The sequence below is a fragment of the Candoia aspera genome, chromosome 5, assembly GCF_035149785.1.
Source record: "Candoia aspera isolate rCanAsp1 chromosome 5, rCanAsp1.hap2, whole genome shotgun sequence".
In the NCBI taxonomy this organism is placed as follows: domain Eukaryota; kingdom Metazoa; phylum Chordata; class Lepidosauria; order Squamata; family Boidae; genus Candoia; species Candoia aspera.
The window spans coordinates 93,885,844-93,903,297 of NC_086157.1; the positions used below are offsets into that span (position 1 = coordinate 93,885,844).

The 17,454-nt window shown below is 38.4% G+C and overlaps 1 protein-coding gene across 1 annotated transcript in view; it reads left to right on the top strand.

The window, feature by feature from the left end:
• The window catches only part of FLT1 (fms related receptor tyrosine kinase 1), a 136,254-nt gene that overhangs the window by 19,051 nt on the left and 99,749 nt on the right, over positions 1-17,454 (top strand). Inside the window, exons 4-7 of the mRNA XM_063305729.1 lie at positions 164-288; positions 14,679-14,841; positions 14,931-15,067; positions 16,814-16,988. Of these exons, the coding sequence (XP_063161799.1) occupies positions 164-288; positions 14,679-14,841; positions 14,931-15,067; positions 16,814-16,988 (600 nt within the window). The remainder of the gene's footprint in view (positions 1-163; positions 289-14,678; positions 14,842-14,930; positions 15,068-16,813; positions 16,989-17,454) is intronic.

Consider the following 17,454-nt stretch of genomic DNA (forward strand, 5'->3'; position numbering starts at 1 on the left):
GTTGGCATTCCTAATAAAAAAAACTTTCCCCATTGCTTTTGGTAATCAATGCATGTAACTGAGATAAATCACCATATGCCCAATTAAACGGGGAATGTAATTAATGAATTTATTGGCATTTTTTTCTGAGGTTTACTGTGATTTTCTTCTCCTTTTTTTGCAGACACACACAACCCATTTATCAAGCTGCACACAAATATTCCAAAAATGATACATACAACTGATGGAGAGGAGCTGATCATCCCCTGCAGAGTTACAGCACCTGATATCCCTGTTAAATTAAAAATGGTATACTTTTTGATTTCAACATTCTTGTTGCTTGCTGTATGTATTGTTTATTATTTATTCAATTAAAATTGTTTGATTCAGGAAAATGGTGCAGTTAATACATCAGTCTCTGTTGACTGTGTTAGTATTAATGTGAGATGAAGTCATTGGCATGCTTCAGATTACTCATATGATACTCAGAGTTAGGGTACTCAGAGTGGATAGGAAAATTTCCAAAAGGCACTATGAAGGCATTATAATGACAAAAACTTATGTAGCCAAGAGACCAATTGTATTCACTGCTGTAGAGAGGAAGTAACAGCTGGGACAGACCCGTGGAACACTTGCATCAAGTAGGCTCAATCTACATGACATTTTATCCATAAATACGTCCAGTGGCCTCTGCAGATTGTCGCTGGTTTCAGCTGAATGAGACAATAGTGTCAGTGTTGTGTCCAAGTTCTAATCCTCTTGGGTATGTGTGCAGTGTCACAATGCATGTAGAAAGGGGGCTGGGCTGGCATCACAATGCTGTGATTCTGTTTACATCACTTGAGCCCCCCAGTGTGGCAACTGTTTCAATTACAGATCACATATTCTAATCTGTTTTTGATATTTTCTATTTCTCCCTGATCGCCATTGGAGTGCCTTGCAACTCACCATATTTGTCATCTTTCCATGACATTTGGTGAAAAATTGCATTGCTGAATGTTCATTGATTTGCCACTGGGATCCTTGGGGTCTCTGGGGGTCCCAAAAAAGTGGATTCAGAGGCTAGACGCAGCCTGCAAGCTGCACACTCTCCATCCCTTCCTTAAAGTCATAGCTAGGCAGTGTGGGCAAAGCAGGCTGTCCAATGTTTTATTATCCTAGGGAATATTTACAAAGACACTGTTGATTGTGAAGAATGATGTGGTGGCAGTGTGTTTTTGGATTTCTCCATTTGTGTGAAAATTATGGAGGAAAGGCAATTTGTCTTACAGCACAGATTAAAAATCCAGATGAGTCTGGTACAACTTTTTCCAACTAACACATTTTATTAAAAAGCAGAAGCTTTCATGGACAGCCAGATTGGTGCAGTGGTTAAGGCATCAGGCTAGAAACCAGGAGACTGTGAGTTCTAGTCACGCTTTGGGCACAAAGCTAGCTGGGCCAGTCACCCTCTCTTAGCCCAGGAAGGAGGCAATGACCAACCACTTCTGAAAAACCTTGCCAAGAAAACTTCAGGGAAACTAATTTGAAAATTGATTTGAAGGTGTATGTGCACGTACACATACACACACAAAAGCTTTCATGGGTGGCAGCTTACTTCATCAGATGCTTAGAGTGGACGCAGGATATAAATTGGGGAGGGGATATAAATGGACGCAGGATATAAATTGGGGAGGGGAGGGGAGGGGGAGGGATGGAAGGACATATCAAACTATCTTCCCCTCTTCTCCCCACTGCCCACCTCATGCATCCAATGAAGTGAACTGTAGCTCACAAAAGCTTATGCTCTTTAATACTGTTAGTTTGAAAAGCTGCTACCAGGCTCCTTCTCATTTTTTTGCTATCATAAACTAACACAGTTCTGCTACAATGTCAACCATGTCACATTAATTTCCTCCATGCCAAAGTTTCTGGCAAGCAGGACATTATAAGCAAAGCCAACCAGGGAACAGATGCTAAGACAAAGTATTTATCTTCCATGCTAATTCTGCTAAATGGTTGTAGAAATAGCCTAGTCCACCTATCTACAACTTCAGCAAAGAATCGTTACCTTGTCGTGGTGCTGGAGCTTGAGCACCTCAATGATGCCGTGAGCTAAACCATGAAGGGCCACCCAAGACGGAAAGGTCATGACAGAGAGGTCAGACTAAATGTGATCCCTGGGGAAGGTAATGGCAACCCACCCCAGTATTCTTGCCGTGAAAACTAAATGGATCAGTACCGCCAGAGATATGTCAGTATACCATTGGAAGATGAGACCCCCAGGTCGGAAGATGGTCAAAATGCTACTGGGGAGGAACAGAGGATGAGTTCAACTAGCCCCAGATGTGATGACGCAGCTAGCTCAAAGCCGAAAGGACGGCTAGCAGCCGACGGTGCTGGTGGTGAATGGCGAATCCGATGTTCTAAGGATCAACACACCATTGGAACCTGGAATGTAAGATCTATGAGCCAGGGCAAATTGGATGTGGTTATTGGTGAGATGTCAAGATTAAAGATAGACATTTTGGGCGTCAGTGAATTGAAATGGACTGGAATGGGCCACTTCATATCGAATGACCACCGGATCTACTACTGTGGACAAGAGGACCACAGAAGAAATGGAGTAGCCTTCATAATTAATAGTAAAGTGGCTAAAGCAGTGCTCGGATACAATCCAAAAAATGATAGAATGATCTCAATTCGAATTCAGGGCAAGCCATCTAACATCACAGTGATCCAAATATAAGCCCCAACCACAAATGCTGAAGAAGCTGAAGTAGAGCAGTTCTATGAGGATCTGCAGCACCTACTGGACAACACGCCTAAAAGAGATGTTATTTTCATCACGGGAGACTGGAATGCTAAGGTGGGCAGTCAAATGACACCTCGAATTACAGGTAAGCATGGCCTGGGAGAACAAAATGAAGCAGGACATAGGCTGATAGAATTTTGCCAAGACAACTCACTCTGCATAACAAACACTCTCTTCCAACAACCTAAGAGATGGCTTTATACATGGACGTCACCAGATGGACAACACCGAAATCAGATTGACTACATCCTTTGCAGCCAAAGGTGGCGGACATCTATACAGTCAGTAAAAACAAGACCTGGAGCTGACTGTAGTTCCGATCACGAACTTCTTCTTGCACAATTTAGGATCAGACTAAAGAGATTAGGGAAGACCCACACATCAGCTAGATATGAGCTCACTAATATTCCTAAGGAATATGCAGTGGAGGTGAAGAATAGATTTAAGGGACTGGACTTAGTAGATAGGGTCCCGGAAGAACTCTGGACAGAAGTTTGCAACATTGTTCAGGAGGCGGCAACAAAATACATCCCAAAGAAAGAGAAAACCAAGAAGGCAAAATGGCTGTCTGCTGAGACACTAGAAGTAGCCCAAGAAAGAAGGAAAGCAAAAGGCAACAGCGATAGGGGGAGATATGCCCAATTAAATGCAAAATTCCAGAGGTCAGCCAGAAGAGATAAAGAATTATTTTTAAACAAGCAATGCGCGGAAGTGGAAGAAGACAATAGAATAGGAAGGACAAGAGACCTCTTCCAGAAAATTAGAAACATTGGAGGTAAATTCCAGGCAAAAATGGGTATGATCAAAAACAAAGATGGCAAGGAGCTAACAGAAGAAGAAGAGATCAAGAAAAGGTGGCAAGAATATACGGAAGATCTGTATAGGAAGGATAACAATATCGGGGATAGCTTTGACGGTGTGGTCAGTGAGCTAGAGCCAGACATCCTGAAGAGTGAGGTTGAGTGGGCCTTAAGAAGCATTGCTAATAACAAGGCAGCAGGAGATGACGGCATCCCAGCTGAACTGTTCAAAATCTTGCAAGATGATGCTGTCAAGGTAATGCATACTATATGCCAGCAAATTTGGAAAACACAAGAATGGCCATCAGATTGGAAAAAATCAACTTATATCCCCATACCAAAAAAGGGGAACACTAAAGAACGTTCAAACTATCGAACAGTGGCAGTCATTTCACATGCCAGTAAGGTAATGCTCAAGATCCTGCAAGGTAGACTTCAGCACTTCGTGGAGCGAGAATTGCCAGATGTACAAGCTGGGTTTAGAAAAGGCAGAGGAACTAGGGACCAAATTGCCAATATCCGATGGATAATGGAAAAAGCCAGGGAGTTTCAGAAAAACATGTATTTCTGTTTTATTGACTATTCTAAAGCCTTTGACTGTGTGGACCATAACAAATTGTGGCAAGTTCTTAGTGGTATGGGGATACCAAGTCATCTTGTCTGCCTCCTGAAGAATCTGTACAACGACCAAGTAGCAACAGTAAGAACAGACCACGGAACAACGGACTGGTTTAAGATTGGGAAAGGAGTACGGCAGGGCTGTATACTCTCACCCTACCTATTCAACTTGTACGCAGAACACATCATGCGACATGCTGGGCTTGAGGAATCCAAGGCTGGAGTTAAAATCTCTGGAAGAAACATTAACAATCTCAGATATGCAGATGATACCACTTTGATGGCTGAAAGCGAAGAGGAACTGAGGAGCCTTATGATGAAGGTGAAAGAAGAAAATGCAAAAGCTGGCTTGCAGCTAAACCTCAAAAAAACCAAGATTATGGCAACCAGCTTGATTGATAACTGGCAAATAGAGGGAGAAAATGTAGAAGCAGTGAAAGACTTTGTATTTCTAGGTGCGAAGATTACTGCAGATGCTGACTGCAGTCAGGAAATCAGAAGACGCTTAATCCTTGGGAGAAGAGCAATGACAAATCTCGATAAAATAGTTAAGAGCAGAGACATCACACTGACAACAAAGGTCTGCATAGTTAAAGCAATGGTGTTCCCCGTAGTAACATATGGCTGTGAGAGCTGGACCATAGGGAAGGCTGAGAGAAGGAAGATAGATGCTTTTGAACTGTGGTGTTGGAGGAGAATTCTGAGAGTGCCTTGGACTGCAAGAAGTTCAAACCAGTCCATCCTCCAGGAAATTAAGCCAGACTGCTCACTTGAGGGAATGATATGAAAGGCAAAACTGAAATACTTTGGCCACATAATGAGAAGACAGGACACCCTGGAGAAGATGCTGATGCTAGGGAGAGTGGAGGGCAAAAGGAAGAGGGGCCGACCAAGGGCAAGATGGATAGATGATATTCTAGAGGTGACGGACTCGTCCCTGGGGGAGCTGGGGGTGTTGACCGACAGGAAGCTCTGTCATGGGCTGGTCCATGAAGTCACGAAGAGTCGGAAGCGACTAAACGAATAAACAACAACACCTATCTACAAAATGGGAAATTCTTTTACAGCGTGGCTAAGATACTTCAGCACTCATACATTTTTAAAATTATTGTTAGCCACCCAGAATCATGATGATAAGATGGGCAACCATACAAACTGAAATAAATGAATAATATAGAAGGGCAGTCACTGTTTCAGCAGGATGGAAAACATCAAATTCACAATCTATTATGTAGGCCAAGTTCATCACCCACAAAAGCATTGCATTTTCATGTAGATTAATATAAAGAAATAATAAATGTAGTCTCAAAGGTTAAAACTTACTTGATTTGGTGTAAGCTGATAAATCAGGATAGTTCTTTTGATATTCTTGTGTCTCTTTTCTTTTCCTTCAGGATTTGCCTATACTAATCCTTTTCAAGATGCAGTTGTGGGTTTATTTTAGTTTTTATTCTTACTTAATACAGTGCTAGCAATCCATATTGTGCTTCAAAGAATAGCGTATAGGTTGTTTCTTTAGCTTAGCGTGTTGTGTGAAGCCAGCTGCTATGGTTTCTAAGCCATGATTTATGGTGGGATAAAAATCTGCAATATTTGTTTCTTTTTATTATTGTTATTAATTTTTAATAAAGAAGTTTTCAACAGAATAAAAACAATATGATTTTGAATTGAAAAGAGAAAAAGTAGATAAAAGCAATAAGAAAGAGAAGAAGAAATAAAGCAAAAGAAATAGAAAAGAAAGAAAAATAAAAAGTAGTAAAGAAGTGGCTTCTAATGTTCTTAACAGCAGTTATAGGTACATATTATACCCTCTCTCTCCAAGTTTACATCATAATATCCTTCTTTCCATAATCTACCCTTTCTAATCATCAAATCCATAAATCACCAGTTCATTTTTTTTCTTTCTTCAGCAAAAAGTCCATAAGGGATTTCCAGTCACTAATAAACATAGTCGTTGATCTTTCCCTAAGCAAACAAGTTAATTTTGCCATCTCTCCTAGTTCTGTCATCTTCACCAACCCTTCCTTTGTTGTTGGCATTTCAGAGTCTTTCCATTTTATGCATATAGTTTGCGCATATATAATTTGTGCATTGTTGCAGCAGTGATCATATATAAAAATAATCTTCCATGGTTCTGTTCTAATTGTCTGTCCATTAGTCCCAGCAAAAAAAGTTCTGCTTTTAGTTTAATATTAGTCTTTAAAATTCTTTGGATCATTGTATGTATTTGAACCCAAAGTTTTCTAGCTTATTTACAAGTCCATCAGACATGATAAAATGACGCTTCATGTTGTCCACATTTTCAACATTAATTTGAAGTACCTTTATACATTCTAGATAATTTTTATGGAGTCATATCCCAATGGTACAATGTTTTATAAAAATTCTCTTTTAAATTATAGTGTGAATTTCAATCCTTTCAACCACGTTTTCCCACTGTTCCAACAATATGTTATAACCAAAGTTCTTAGCCCATTTTATCACATACTCTTTCACTTGTTCTTCCTCCATTTCAAACTTCAGCAAGAGTTTGTACGTTTTAGCAATTACAGGTTCATCGTTTGTACATAATTCAACTTCAGATTCTATCTTCTGCTGCTCAGTTCCAAATGGACTATTGTCTACTTTAAATCTTTCTCTTAACTGTGCATATGAAAACCATTGAAAACTAAATCCCACTGCAGCCAGTTGCTCTTTTGATTTCATCTTATATTCTCCATGTTCCTGTTCTAACATCTCTCAATAGGTTAACCATTTCTCTTTGCCTGCTGTATAAAATGCTTCTTGTGCCGAGACCCATAAAGGCATTTTCAGGCACAACCTGGTTTCTATCTATTCCATATTCTCAATATGGCACTTCTAATATAGTGATTTTTAAAATCTACGTTAACCTTATCTTACCATAAAAAAACCCTGAAATATTTCTTGAGAAACATGACCAGTGAGTATTTCTAGGAATTGCAATCCAGCAACAATTGAAGAGCCTCAATTTGTCCATCCTAAATTAATGTATTAGTATGCTTTGTAAATCCAGCTAGTAGTGTCAAAGCCAGTGTTTTTCAACCTCAGCAACTTTAAGATATGTGCACTACAATTCCCAGAACCCCCCAGCCAGCATAGCTGGCTGGGGGGTTCTGGGAATTGTAGTGCACATATCTTAAAGTTGACAAGGTTTAGAAACACTGGTCTAAGCCAAACAAGCGATGGCTCAATACAACTTTTGAAGCAAGTCTAAAAGAGGCTATTATATAGGCACATATAACACACACACACACCCCTTGGCTTATGCAGTCATGATTGTGCAGTAGTTTTCTACATAGATTAAAAGATTTTCTTCCAGTTATCTCTGATTGCTAGTTTGAATTCCAAATACATTCCATCTTAAAATGTAATATATATTATTCTAACTGTGTTTGGCCTCATTCTATAGGAAATTCTTGCTGCACTGTAATAAAATGTTATTTTCACATATAGAATATAGAAATCACATTTTTAGTAGAAGAGCATAGGAGCAACAGTGTCCTCCCCCCCCCCAAAATTAAAAATGCTGTGATCAACCTCAACATAGATTCAAGTTAACCTTTTGTCTGCTCTTATCTTCCATCTTTCTCCATAAAATGTACAGTAAGTCTTCTTTGTTCCACTTTCTAAGGAAAAGAAAAATCTAGCACCACACTTTTCCCTGTTTTCCCAATAATCCTTACTTTTTACTACTGATGGAACCATGAGTCTGGATATATAACAAGGCTCTTTTAAAATTATGTTTTGTCCTGAATCTATGGAGTCCAAGTACATGATTTTGAAACGTGTATTTTGTCAGTGCTTCTAAAAAGCATCTAAAAAGTCCCCCCCATGAAGGGGAGATGAGCAGTGAATAAATTTATTAAATAAATAAATAAATAAATAAAATCTAGAGATGTGTGAGGAATTAATAAGAAGTTAAGGGTCCTTACTTATTTTAATTAGGCTAAAACAAAATAACTTCCTTCAACCTAAACATCACAATTGGTCTTTGAATGGTGTGCCAGTGGCTGCATTCCAAAAAAGTAGGTAAAGCAAGCCTTAAAAAACTAGCAGAAGCTCACCCAGAACTTAAGTTCTGTTTAACCTACATGTAATGCTGATCTAATTAATTAATAATATGTTCCAAAGGGTGGATTTAGGGCAGTGTTTCTCAACCTCAGCAGTCAACATGCTGGCTGGAGAATTCTGGGAGTTGAAGTCCACACATCTTAACATTCTTGAGATTTAGAGAGGCACATTTCTGAACTGAATCACTTTTCTGAATCAAGTCAGAAAGTTGAATAAAACCATAAAAGTTGTGTCTGGACAATTTTGAAGCTTCTGCCTATGCACAGAAAAAGATTTTTCTGAATCAGTTCAGAAACTGTGATTGATCCACTCTGATGATGTGCTTTGTACATTTGAATTAAATCATATATTTTTTCTGATTTGTTCTGTTGACTACGATTGATTATGTGCACTAAATTATTATTATCAAATGATTATTTGAATTGGATTTTGCTGGAGTTGTGCAGGTCAGTTAAATAGCTTAATTCTAATTACTTCCCATGTAGTTTATATTTTCTTTTCTTTTTTTTGCCACATTAAGAATTACAGTTGTTTAGTAAATACTTTAGGGGGAGGGATTATACCTGGTATTTTAAGTGATCCCAAATTGTGCATTTTTCATTGTGCTTCCATTGGATTGAAAAGCATACTGTATAGTTAAAATGAACTATAGAGACCTTATATAAGTGCACAGAACCACCCTTTTTCTTCTTGGACCATCTATAGTCAGAGCTAAGTTGGCGGCAAATGCACTACAAATAAAGGCATCCTCTTTTATTCCATTTTTTTTTGTAAGTTATGCATAAGTTTGGATTATAGCTGACAGAATCTCCTGAACCAATCGGTTAACATGCTGCTTATTGCCAGTGTCTATAAACGCAATGATAAATCAGTTCAGGGAACAAAAGGGACATACTTGTATTTGGCAGCAGGAACCACAATATAATTTCTAGCATTCAAAGCACTCCAGAATGTCAGCCAGCAGGTTGTAAAATAACAGGCAGTGTGTGTATTGTAAGGCACACTCCTCCCATTATTTCAGTAGTTATTATGGCTTCCTAGCAGATTAGGCGAAGATAAGGGAGTATATTCTACTGTGATATGAGCTATGACTATTGTTCATTCTGTTAAAACATCTCATTGTCTAAGAAAAGAGCAGAGAATGAAGGGAGGTGCCTTCCTGTGCAGTTCACACCATACAATCCATGATAATAGAATCTAGGCAGAATGCAGGCTGATAGTTAGAAGCTTCTTCTGTCTTAGCAGCTTTTTACATTTTGGTTTCAGGTCTGCTTCAGAAGCACTCCTGGGTTTTTCAGTTCCAGCATCTGTACAGATGTGTGCAACTCCCCTTCCAACAGTAAAGAATAACTCATGGTCTCTAGCCTCCACTTTTCATTCATAATACACCTTTATCTATGCTGGACATGCCATCTAGGGGGATAAGAACTGTAGCACCAAACCTTTGGAGGCATCAGATTGAGGAAGTCTGTCAAATCCAGTAGGAAATTAAACAAATAATGTTCACTATAATGACCGGATCTGGTTATACAGTCGTCCACTTCAGTTGTCTTCAACCTGATGCCCTTCAGCTATGACTATGACTCTCAAAATTCCCAGCCAGTGTGGCGGATAGAGAATTATGAGAGCTGTAGTCACCAATCATCTGCAGAGCATCCGTTTGGAAAAATATGTTCGGATTGCCTTCCCACTTCCAGGAGAATTGAGAATGTGTGGAGTCAGAGAGGAGGCACAGCAACTGCAACTAAACATCTATGCTCGTGACCACTGGTTTCACCTATCACTTAGAATCAATTCTCACAACAGTTACTGCCACCATGTGTGTTGAATTGCAATTTGCCAGTGGTTGTATTAGCTGGGGATAATGGGAGCTTTAGTCCAGAACTCACATTTGGAGGGCATCAGGATGGGGAAAGCAAAATTAGAGAGCAAGGAATACAGCAGCTTCTGCATCAGTGCATGAAACAATGTGCTATGGTAATTTTGTTCACTTATATTTAAAACAGGAAGACTAAGTAAGTTGATCTAGACTTCACATACTGCACTAAACTTTGATTTGTTTAATTTTGCTCTAAGCCAGAGATATGTAATCAGAACTCCTAACACAGAATATGGTTCCCAAAAGTCTTGGGTAAGCCCCTCCCAATACTTCCAAAAGTTGTCACTTGTAATGTTTAATGTGGAAGCAGGGGAAAATTAAATATATAATTGGACAGTAATCATATTAACAGTTTTTAATTTTGATTAAGTGTAAATTAAAATGTATGAAATCAAATTTCGTTTTTATTTTAACTCTCTATTTTTGTGACCCTCAGTCTGGGACAAGGAGTGCCCCTCTGATTTAAGTCATGTACCAGAGGTTGCAAACCTCATAACACATTAATCCAACATGAAGCAACCATATTATAGTTTGGCACAATTTGTGAACCTAGCCATTGTGAGATTCTTTAAGCAAAATATCATTCTAAAGGAAAGCGATACTTCAGCTAATGTGACCCACTGCTAAACTTGTCAAAGAACAAGAGTTAGGAACTCCTTAATGGAATTCTACATCTCAGAGTCACAAAAAGAAAATTGATCATGTGTATTTGTACATACAGCATTGGATGGATTCATGATCCCAAAAGTGTGATGTTGCAAGCTAATGCTTGATGCCAGAATCCTTAACTCAGTTTTGTGTAATGCTGAAAAAGAGTTCCTTTTTCAAACAAACTATATTTTATCCAGCTCACACCTTTATGTAGAGCTGGAAATAACTGATACTGCAGTTACTTTATGATGCTGTGCTACTGTTTTAAACAATGCTGGGCGAGGGAATTCTGATTTTTTCCCCTATCAGTTCTCATTCAGTTTAATGGAAGAGAATTTGCTTTCAAAATTTCTTTCGAAGGAGAACAGAATTGTGAGGAAATTCTCATGGGATGGAGTGGTGCTCTTGTACTTATTTTCTAATGAGTCAGTCAAGAGGTAGGCGTGAGAGGACAGTAGCAAAGAGAAAGAAGATTGTGTAAAGGACAAGGATTAGGAACTATGCATCTCAGGGTCACAAAAATAAAATTGGTTACTTGTATGTGTACATTCAACCTCAGTTCAGGGTAGATTCATGTGTTAATTACACAATCCCCCCCTCCAGCAGTCTGCAGCCTCCCTGGCTTCCTAAGCACTAATTTCCACAGGAAGATGCAATGAAGAAACTCCTCTTATTTTCAGTAGCTATGCTACTATCACTACTAATGGAGAGTCATGCTTTTGAGAAATTGTTGGAGATATTTCTTCTCATAATTGCTTTGAACACAGATTTGAGGGAGAAGGTGGATCTGCTATAATTTAAAACATCAGTAATTAAGGGGGGCTGGCAGTTTCTATCACTGAGTTCTCTAAGTAGATGAGCTGAATTCCAAAAGTACCTAGTGTTGCATTCATAGAATATAAAAATTGTGGTTTGTGTTTGGGACAATTGGCACATATATGTACCCCATAGAGTTTGATTATCATGAATGTGGCCTGTGATGAAAGACCCACATTGCTGATGATATTTTGTTTTGTAGCTTTGGAATATTGTGACAGATGTGTTAGAATTGCAGCCAGATCAGGCGAGTTAGCCCAGTTGATTCTCTCTTGTTTCAGCAGTTTTTCATACAGTTGACAATGGTGATTCTTCTGGTTGGACAGAAAAGATAAAGAATGAATTAATGGAATTAACGTTTTCTGTTGGTGCTTTCCATCTTGCTTTAGAGGATATTGCATTTATCTGCCCTCAAGATCTTTAATCTGGGACCTGAGTCCCCAAAGCAATTTTGTGGGCCCAAGTGGTATATCTCAGGTTTAGTTCGTGCATAAGCCATGTCCTTTCTGTGAAATTACATTATTAATATTTTTATTTCTCTATATAAGAACTAAGGCTGTACAGGACTTTGATTTGATTCCAAAAGGTGATTTGGAGTATGAGGGAGTGTGAAAGTAGTCTTCTCTTCAATTCTTTAAACAGCTGAATTTTTAAAGGGCTGTGTATCTGCCCTCTGCTTTTGTGTGAAGTTGATGAGAGTGACTGCATGATCCCAGGAAAAGATGTTGTTGCTTTAAAGAGTATAGGCCCCATACTTTCTGAAGAACTTTCTGGAATTGCTTTGAAGGGTTCCTAAGGAATGCACGTTCGATGTCTCCAGTAGCATGTGAAATCTTACTGAAGCCCTCAGGCCTCTTTCCAACTGTGCTCATTTTTAGTGGTGTGATTGCTCAAAACCAGCAGTTCAGTTTGCTACCATTAGACCGGCAAACAAAACTTAATTTTATTTATTTATTAACATTTATACTCTCTCCCATTTCTAAGGCTCTGGGTGGCCTACATAAAAAATAAGTAGTGCAGCACATAAAGCAGGCTTAACATAGTTAACCAGAAGAAGAAGATCCATCTTCCCCACACACATAGATTTTTAATAATAATAATAATAATTTAGAAACAAACAGAAACAAAGTAGAAAAAGCATGCAGTGCATGGCTTCTGAAATTCTTTCCAATCCCTTTACATTTTCTTCTGTGCAATAGAATAAAACGTTGCATGTACACAAGTGTCCCTGCTGTCCCCTTGTGTTGCATCTGTGCCCTGGGAATATGCCCTGCATATTCTCTGCTCTGGGTCAAGTGATCAGAAGGGAGAGGGTTTAAAATGAAGCAATCTGCAGCATTCCAAGCTGCTGTCCAGCTCCCTGTCCCAGAGTGTTGCACTGGGGGAAGATAGAAGGATCTTTTTCTCCACAACTCGCAGCCTGATCCAGCCCAATTCTGGACTTGATTTTCTTTTGCCATCTTGTCTCCCATGCCGACTCTGATCCTGTTCTGTTCAATTTTCAGAGATTATTCATGCTGATGAACTGATACACAAATAGGCAGAGACTTGACCGCCTTTACATAAGTAGTTTCCTTCTGTTTGTTTGGAAATAATAAAAAGGAAAATATCAGACATATTTGTGGTATGATCCCATCACACTACCTCATCGCTTTTCTCTTCCCACAGGACCATTAAGTGCAGCCCTTGACCACTAAAATATCTACTCCTACTATGTTTTGTTTTGTTTTATTTATTGCCAAATCTTTCTACTACAAATAGTAGTTATTTCTGGGTTTATCCAGCATGGCTCTAAAGTCACAGAATGGGCAAATATGCAACCCACTTAGAAAATTGGCTTTCATGTCAAAAATATTTTTGTTGCAAATTCCCATGATTTTTTGTCTTTCCTGGAAGGGCCTGCCATCACATTAGGAAATGCCTCAACTCCTCATTCAGAGGCAAAGTTGCCATTATGTATGTGACGTGCTTGCTAATAAAAGGAGAACCACTTCTTACTAAATACTCAGAACAATCCATATTTCTTAACAGGAAATTAAGAGCAGGGGGATTTTGTTTGGAAAGTCCCATGTGCCTTTGCACCGTGATGAATAATGAAATTGGGGGTGGTGGGACATGAAATAGTCAAATTTTTAAACCAAGATTTTACTGTATTAAGAGATCAAAAGGCTACCAGAAATCTTCTGTGTCATAATTAGATGGTTAACTGACCTTTGCAATATGTCAAATGCAAATCATTCCCAACATATTTTAACTGCAGCCCCCAAGTCATTCTCATCATCAGATGTGTTCATCAGGGGTTTGTAGCTAAGGAGCATCTTTAGTCAATCATTGCTCTGTCCATTCTAGTCAACTGCTGAGCTGTAAGTCAATCAGTGCACTGTCAAATCAGTCAGTCACTAAGTTTACATCTGCCGCTACCCAGAGCTTCCAGTTTGTATGAAACAAAAAGAAAAGATCTTGAGTTTACCTGGTGCTATTCTATTAAGCTCTATTAATTGCATTATCCCAGCAAATCCAGAGTCTGGCAAATCAGCAAACTTGTCTTTTGGGACTTCTCTCTAAGCTGGGTTGCATGAAATGGAGCTGCAAAAAGGAAGAAAATACCCACAAGCATAAGATGCCCTCACTGAAGTGCAGTTTTCATAAACAGCAGAAGTTGTGTGCAATAGAGGAGGCATGTTCTACAACTCCTTGGGGTGTTTTGTTCACAAAACGTTATAAAATTAATCATTTATTACTTCTAGCCAGTCTGGTCTAGTGCTTAAGGCTCCAGGCTATAATCCAGGAGACTGTGAGTTCTAGTCCTGTTTTAGGCATGAAAGTCGGCTGGGTGACCTTGGGCCAGTTGCTCTCTCTCAGCCCAGCCCACCTCAGAGGGTTGCTGTGGTGGGGAAAATAGGAGGAAGGAGCATTAGGTATGTTCACCACTTTGAGTTATTTATAAAAATAATAAAGGCGGGATAAAAGAAATCTAAAAAATCTAAATCTAAAAATAAGTTCTTAAGAAGAAAATAATGGGGGAAATAATGCATGAATTTCATTTTAGATGCCAGGAGGAACCATCATTCCTGATGGGAAGACCGTCATCTGGGATAACACAAAAGGCTTCATAATTCCAAAAGCAACATACAAATTCATAGGGCTTCTTAGCTGCGAAACTATTATTGATGGTCATGAATATAGCACCAAATACCTGACATATAGGCTAAGTAAGTATTTTTCTATTCACCTCGGTTTTTCTTTCTCTCTGTTTAACTAATCAATCATTCGGTTCATTTTGCTTTCTTGCATTACATAGACAATGAAATCATTAGTGTCCAGGTGAATGACTCAAAACCAGTGAAGTTATTGAAAGGGCAAAGTCTCGTTCTCAACTGTAGTATCACTGCAGCCTGGAACACCAGAGTGCAGATCACATGGACTTATCCTGGTGAGGTGTGTGCCCGTTTCTTTTCTTTTTAAAACACTAATCAAAAGCGGCCCCAATAAGCATTGTGACTAGATAAGTTGACTTACTTGATTGTCCCTTTGCTGATTGTTGTTGTTTGATTCATTTTCTTTTCCAACATGTTGCATCATCGAATGAGCAAGATTTTACATAATGTAGTTGCATAAATTCATTGTGCCTATTTCATAATAACAAATTTATTTTTAAAAGTTTCGAACTTGGAAATTTCTTAGGTGTCGTGATTAGTAATACTTATTACACAATGTCAAAGGGCTTTATTTTATAACAGACTTCCTCAAAGTAGGCTTCCAATTCAGTTTGAGGAAGATACTAGTTCATTTGGTCAATATTTCATCTCTGAGCAAAGTATTTCAACAATGAAAAAAATATGGTTACCAATCTTTTCTTCACCACATTTTCAGCATGTTCATCCATGTACAAATATCTGCCAGATATCCAAGAGAATCTTGTCACTTTGCCATAAGTTTTTAATACAGTTGATGCATGTGTGGAAGAACTCAAACTTCAGAATCTCATTATGCCAAGTGTTTGGCCTAGCCAACCACTATGCAAGCTTACATTGCAAAATGTCCACTAATAATCATTTCCCTTTTGTTGATAGAAGAACTTCCACCTCTATCTGCATACATACAGAAGGGCAATGGATGTGGTACTGCTTGCAGGTCTCCTCCCATTTTTCTTGGTTCTACCCATTTTTGAGTGCACCACACAAGTCTGACTGCAGACCTATGTCCAAAATAATTTGCCTGTTTACATGCTGAAGGATGGTTAATAACTTTTAGCAGAGACATTTGTATCATAAGATGGATACTGATAGTGTTATATAGTAATAAAAAGCATTTTCTATACTGCTTTTCATTATAGAAAAATCTGGTCTATGAACCCTATAAAATCATTCTGAAATAACAGGTTCTGCACCCAGTGGGTGTTGAATTAGATGATCTTCAGTTCTTAGATACTTTCCAACTCAATGTTTTTATGATCATATGTCTAAGAACTGCATAAAAATAGCATGAAAATAAAAGCTTAGCCCAAACCATGCATTAAAACAGAAATATTAGGGAAGAATTAGGAGCTGGGGAAAGCCACTGTGAAGTAGTGGGCTTTTAGAATATCTAAAGGGATACAGCCAATGAAATAGGTGCAGGGATTTGGGAGACAGACTTGTTTAAATTATGTAAATGTTCCTGTAACTCATCTGATTGTTATCAGAATTAGATGTCACAATGCCTGTTCTATGAAGATAAATTTGCTGAATTTCCATCCAAAAGCATATGTGTTTTATCTAAATACAGCCACTTTGCCCCAAAGAAGACCCAAAAAATTGATTAATCCCTTTTTTTCTTGAGGGACAGTGGCTATAAAAAGGCAGATACTGTAGAATTATGATTTTTCAAGAAACATTTTCCAAAAAGAGAAGAGTATTAACCATTTCACAAATACTGGGAATGGCTAGCAGGCTAGCAGGTGAGTGTAATAGTAAAGGAATTCATAAGTCTCAACACAGAACTCGTGTGACATTTTTGCCCCTGTAGATTTGTGTGCCCTTTTGAAGAATTATCTTTCAAGATCAGTTAGTTGAGAGTTTCCAACTCTAATCAAGCAGCCTTTGGACAGCAAATTATCTCTAATCTGGACCTGCATGTTAAATTGTGACCACTGTAGAATTAACAATTGTTGATAGTAATGTGTTATTTTTTTCTTCTCTCTAGGCGAGCAAAAGGGGCACCATTAGTAGAAGCATTGTACAAAGAAAAGATGAACCCAACCTATTCTATAGTATCCTTGTTGTTGATAAAGTCCATGATATAGATAAAGGCCAGTACATTTGCAATGTTAAGAGCGGGCCATCACTAAAATCAGATAATATAACAGTTCGTATTTATGGTAAGACATAGCTTGTGTGCCTCAAATGTCAGATACTCATATTCCAAAGGCAAGGATTGGGGTCTAGAGGTTAGATGACACCATTATGATTTTGTGCTTTTTCCAATTTGAGTTGGTTTGTCCATGTGCCACTCAGAGTCACAATTGTGAAATAGGCAGCTGTATAAATTGACTAAATAAATAAGGGTATAGTTATGTCTGACATGCCAATTCTAGACAATTTTTTTCCCTTGTAGATTAAAAGCAGATGCTTGAGGCATTGGAGAGTTTCTTCTTCATGACATTGCCTCGGTATTTTAAATGTAGCTTTAATTTCAAGTTCACAGGATGATGACTTTCATAGGCTCTTATTATAAGTATACTGTACTTATTAATAAGTATGCTCAGGCTACTTATTAATGTGTTTTATGGTTTGCAGTGGTTTTATATTGCAAGTGATACTGGAATTCTTCAGGAGAACTCTAAT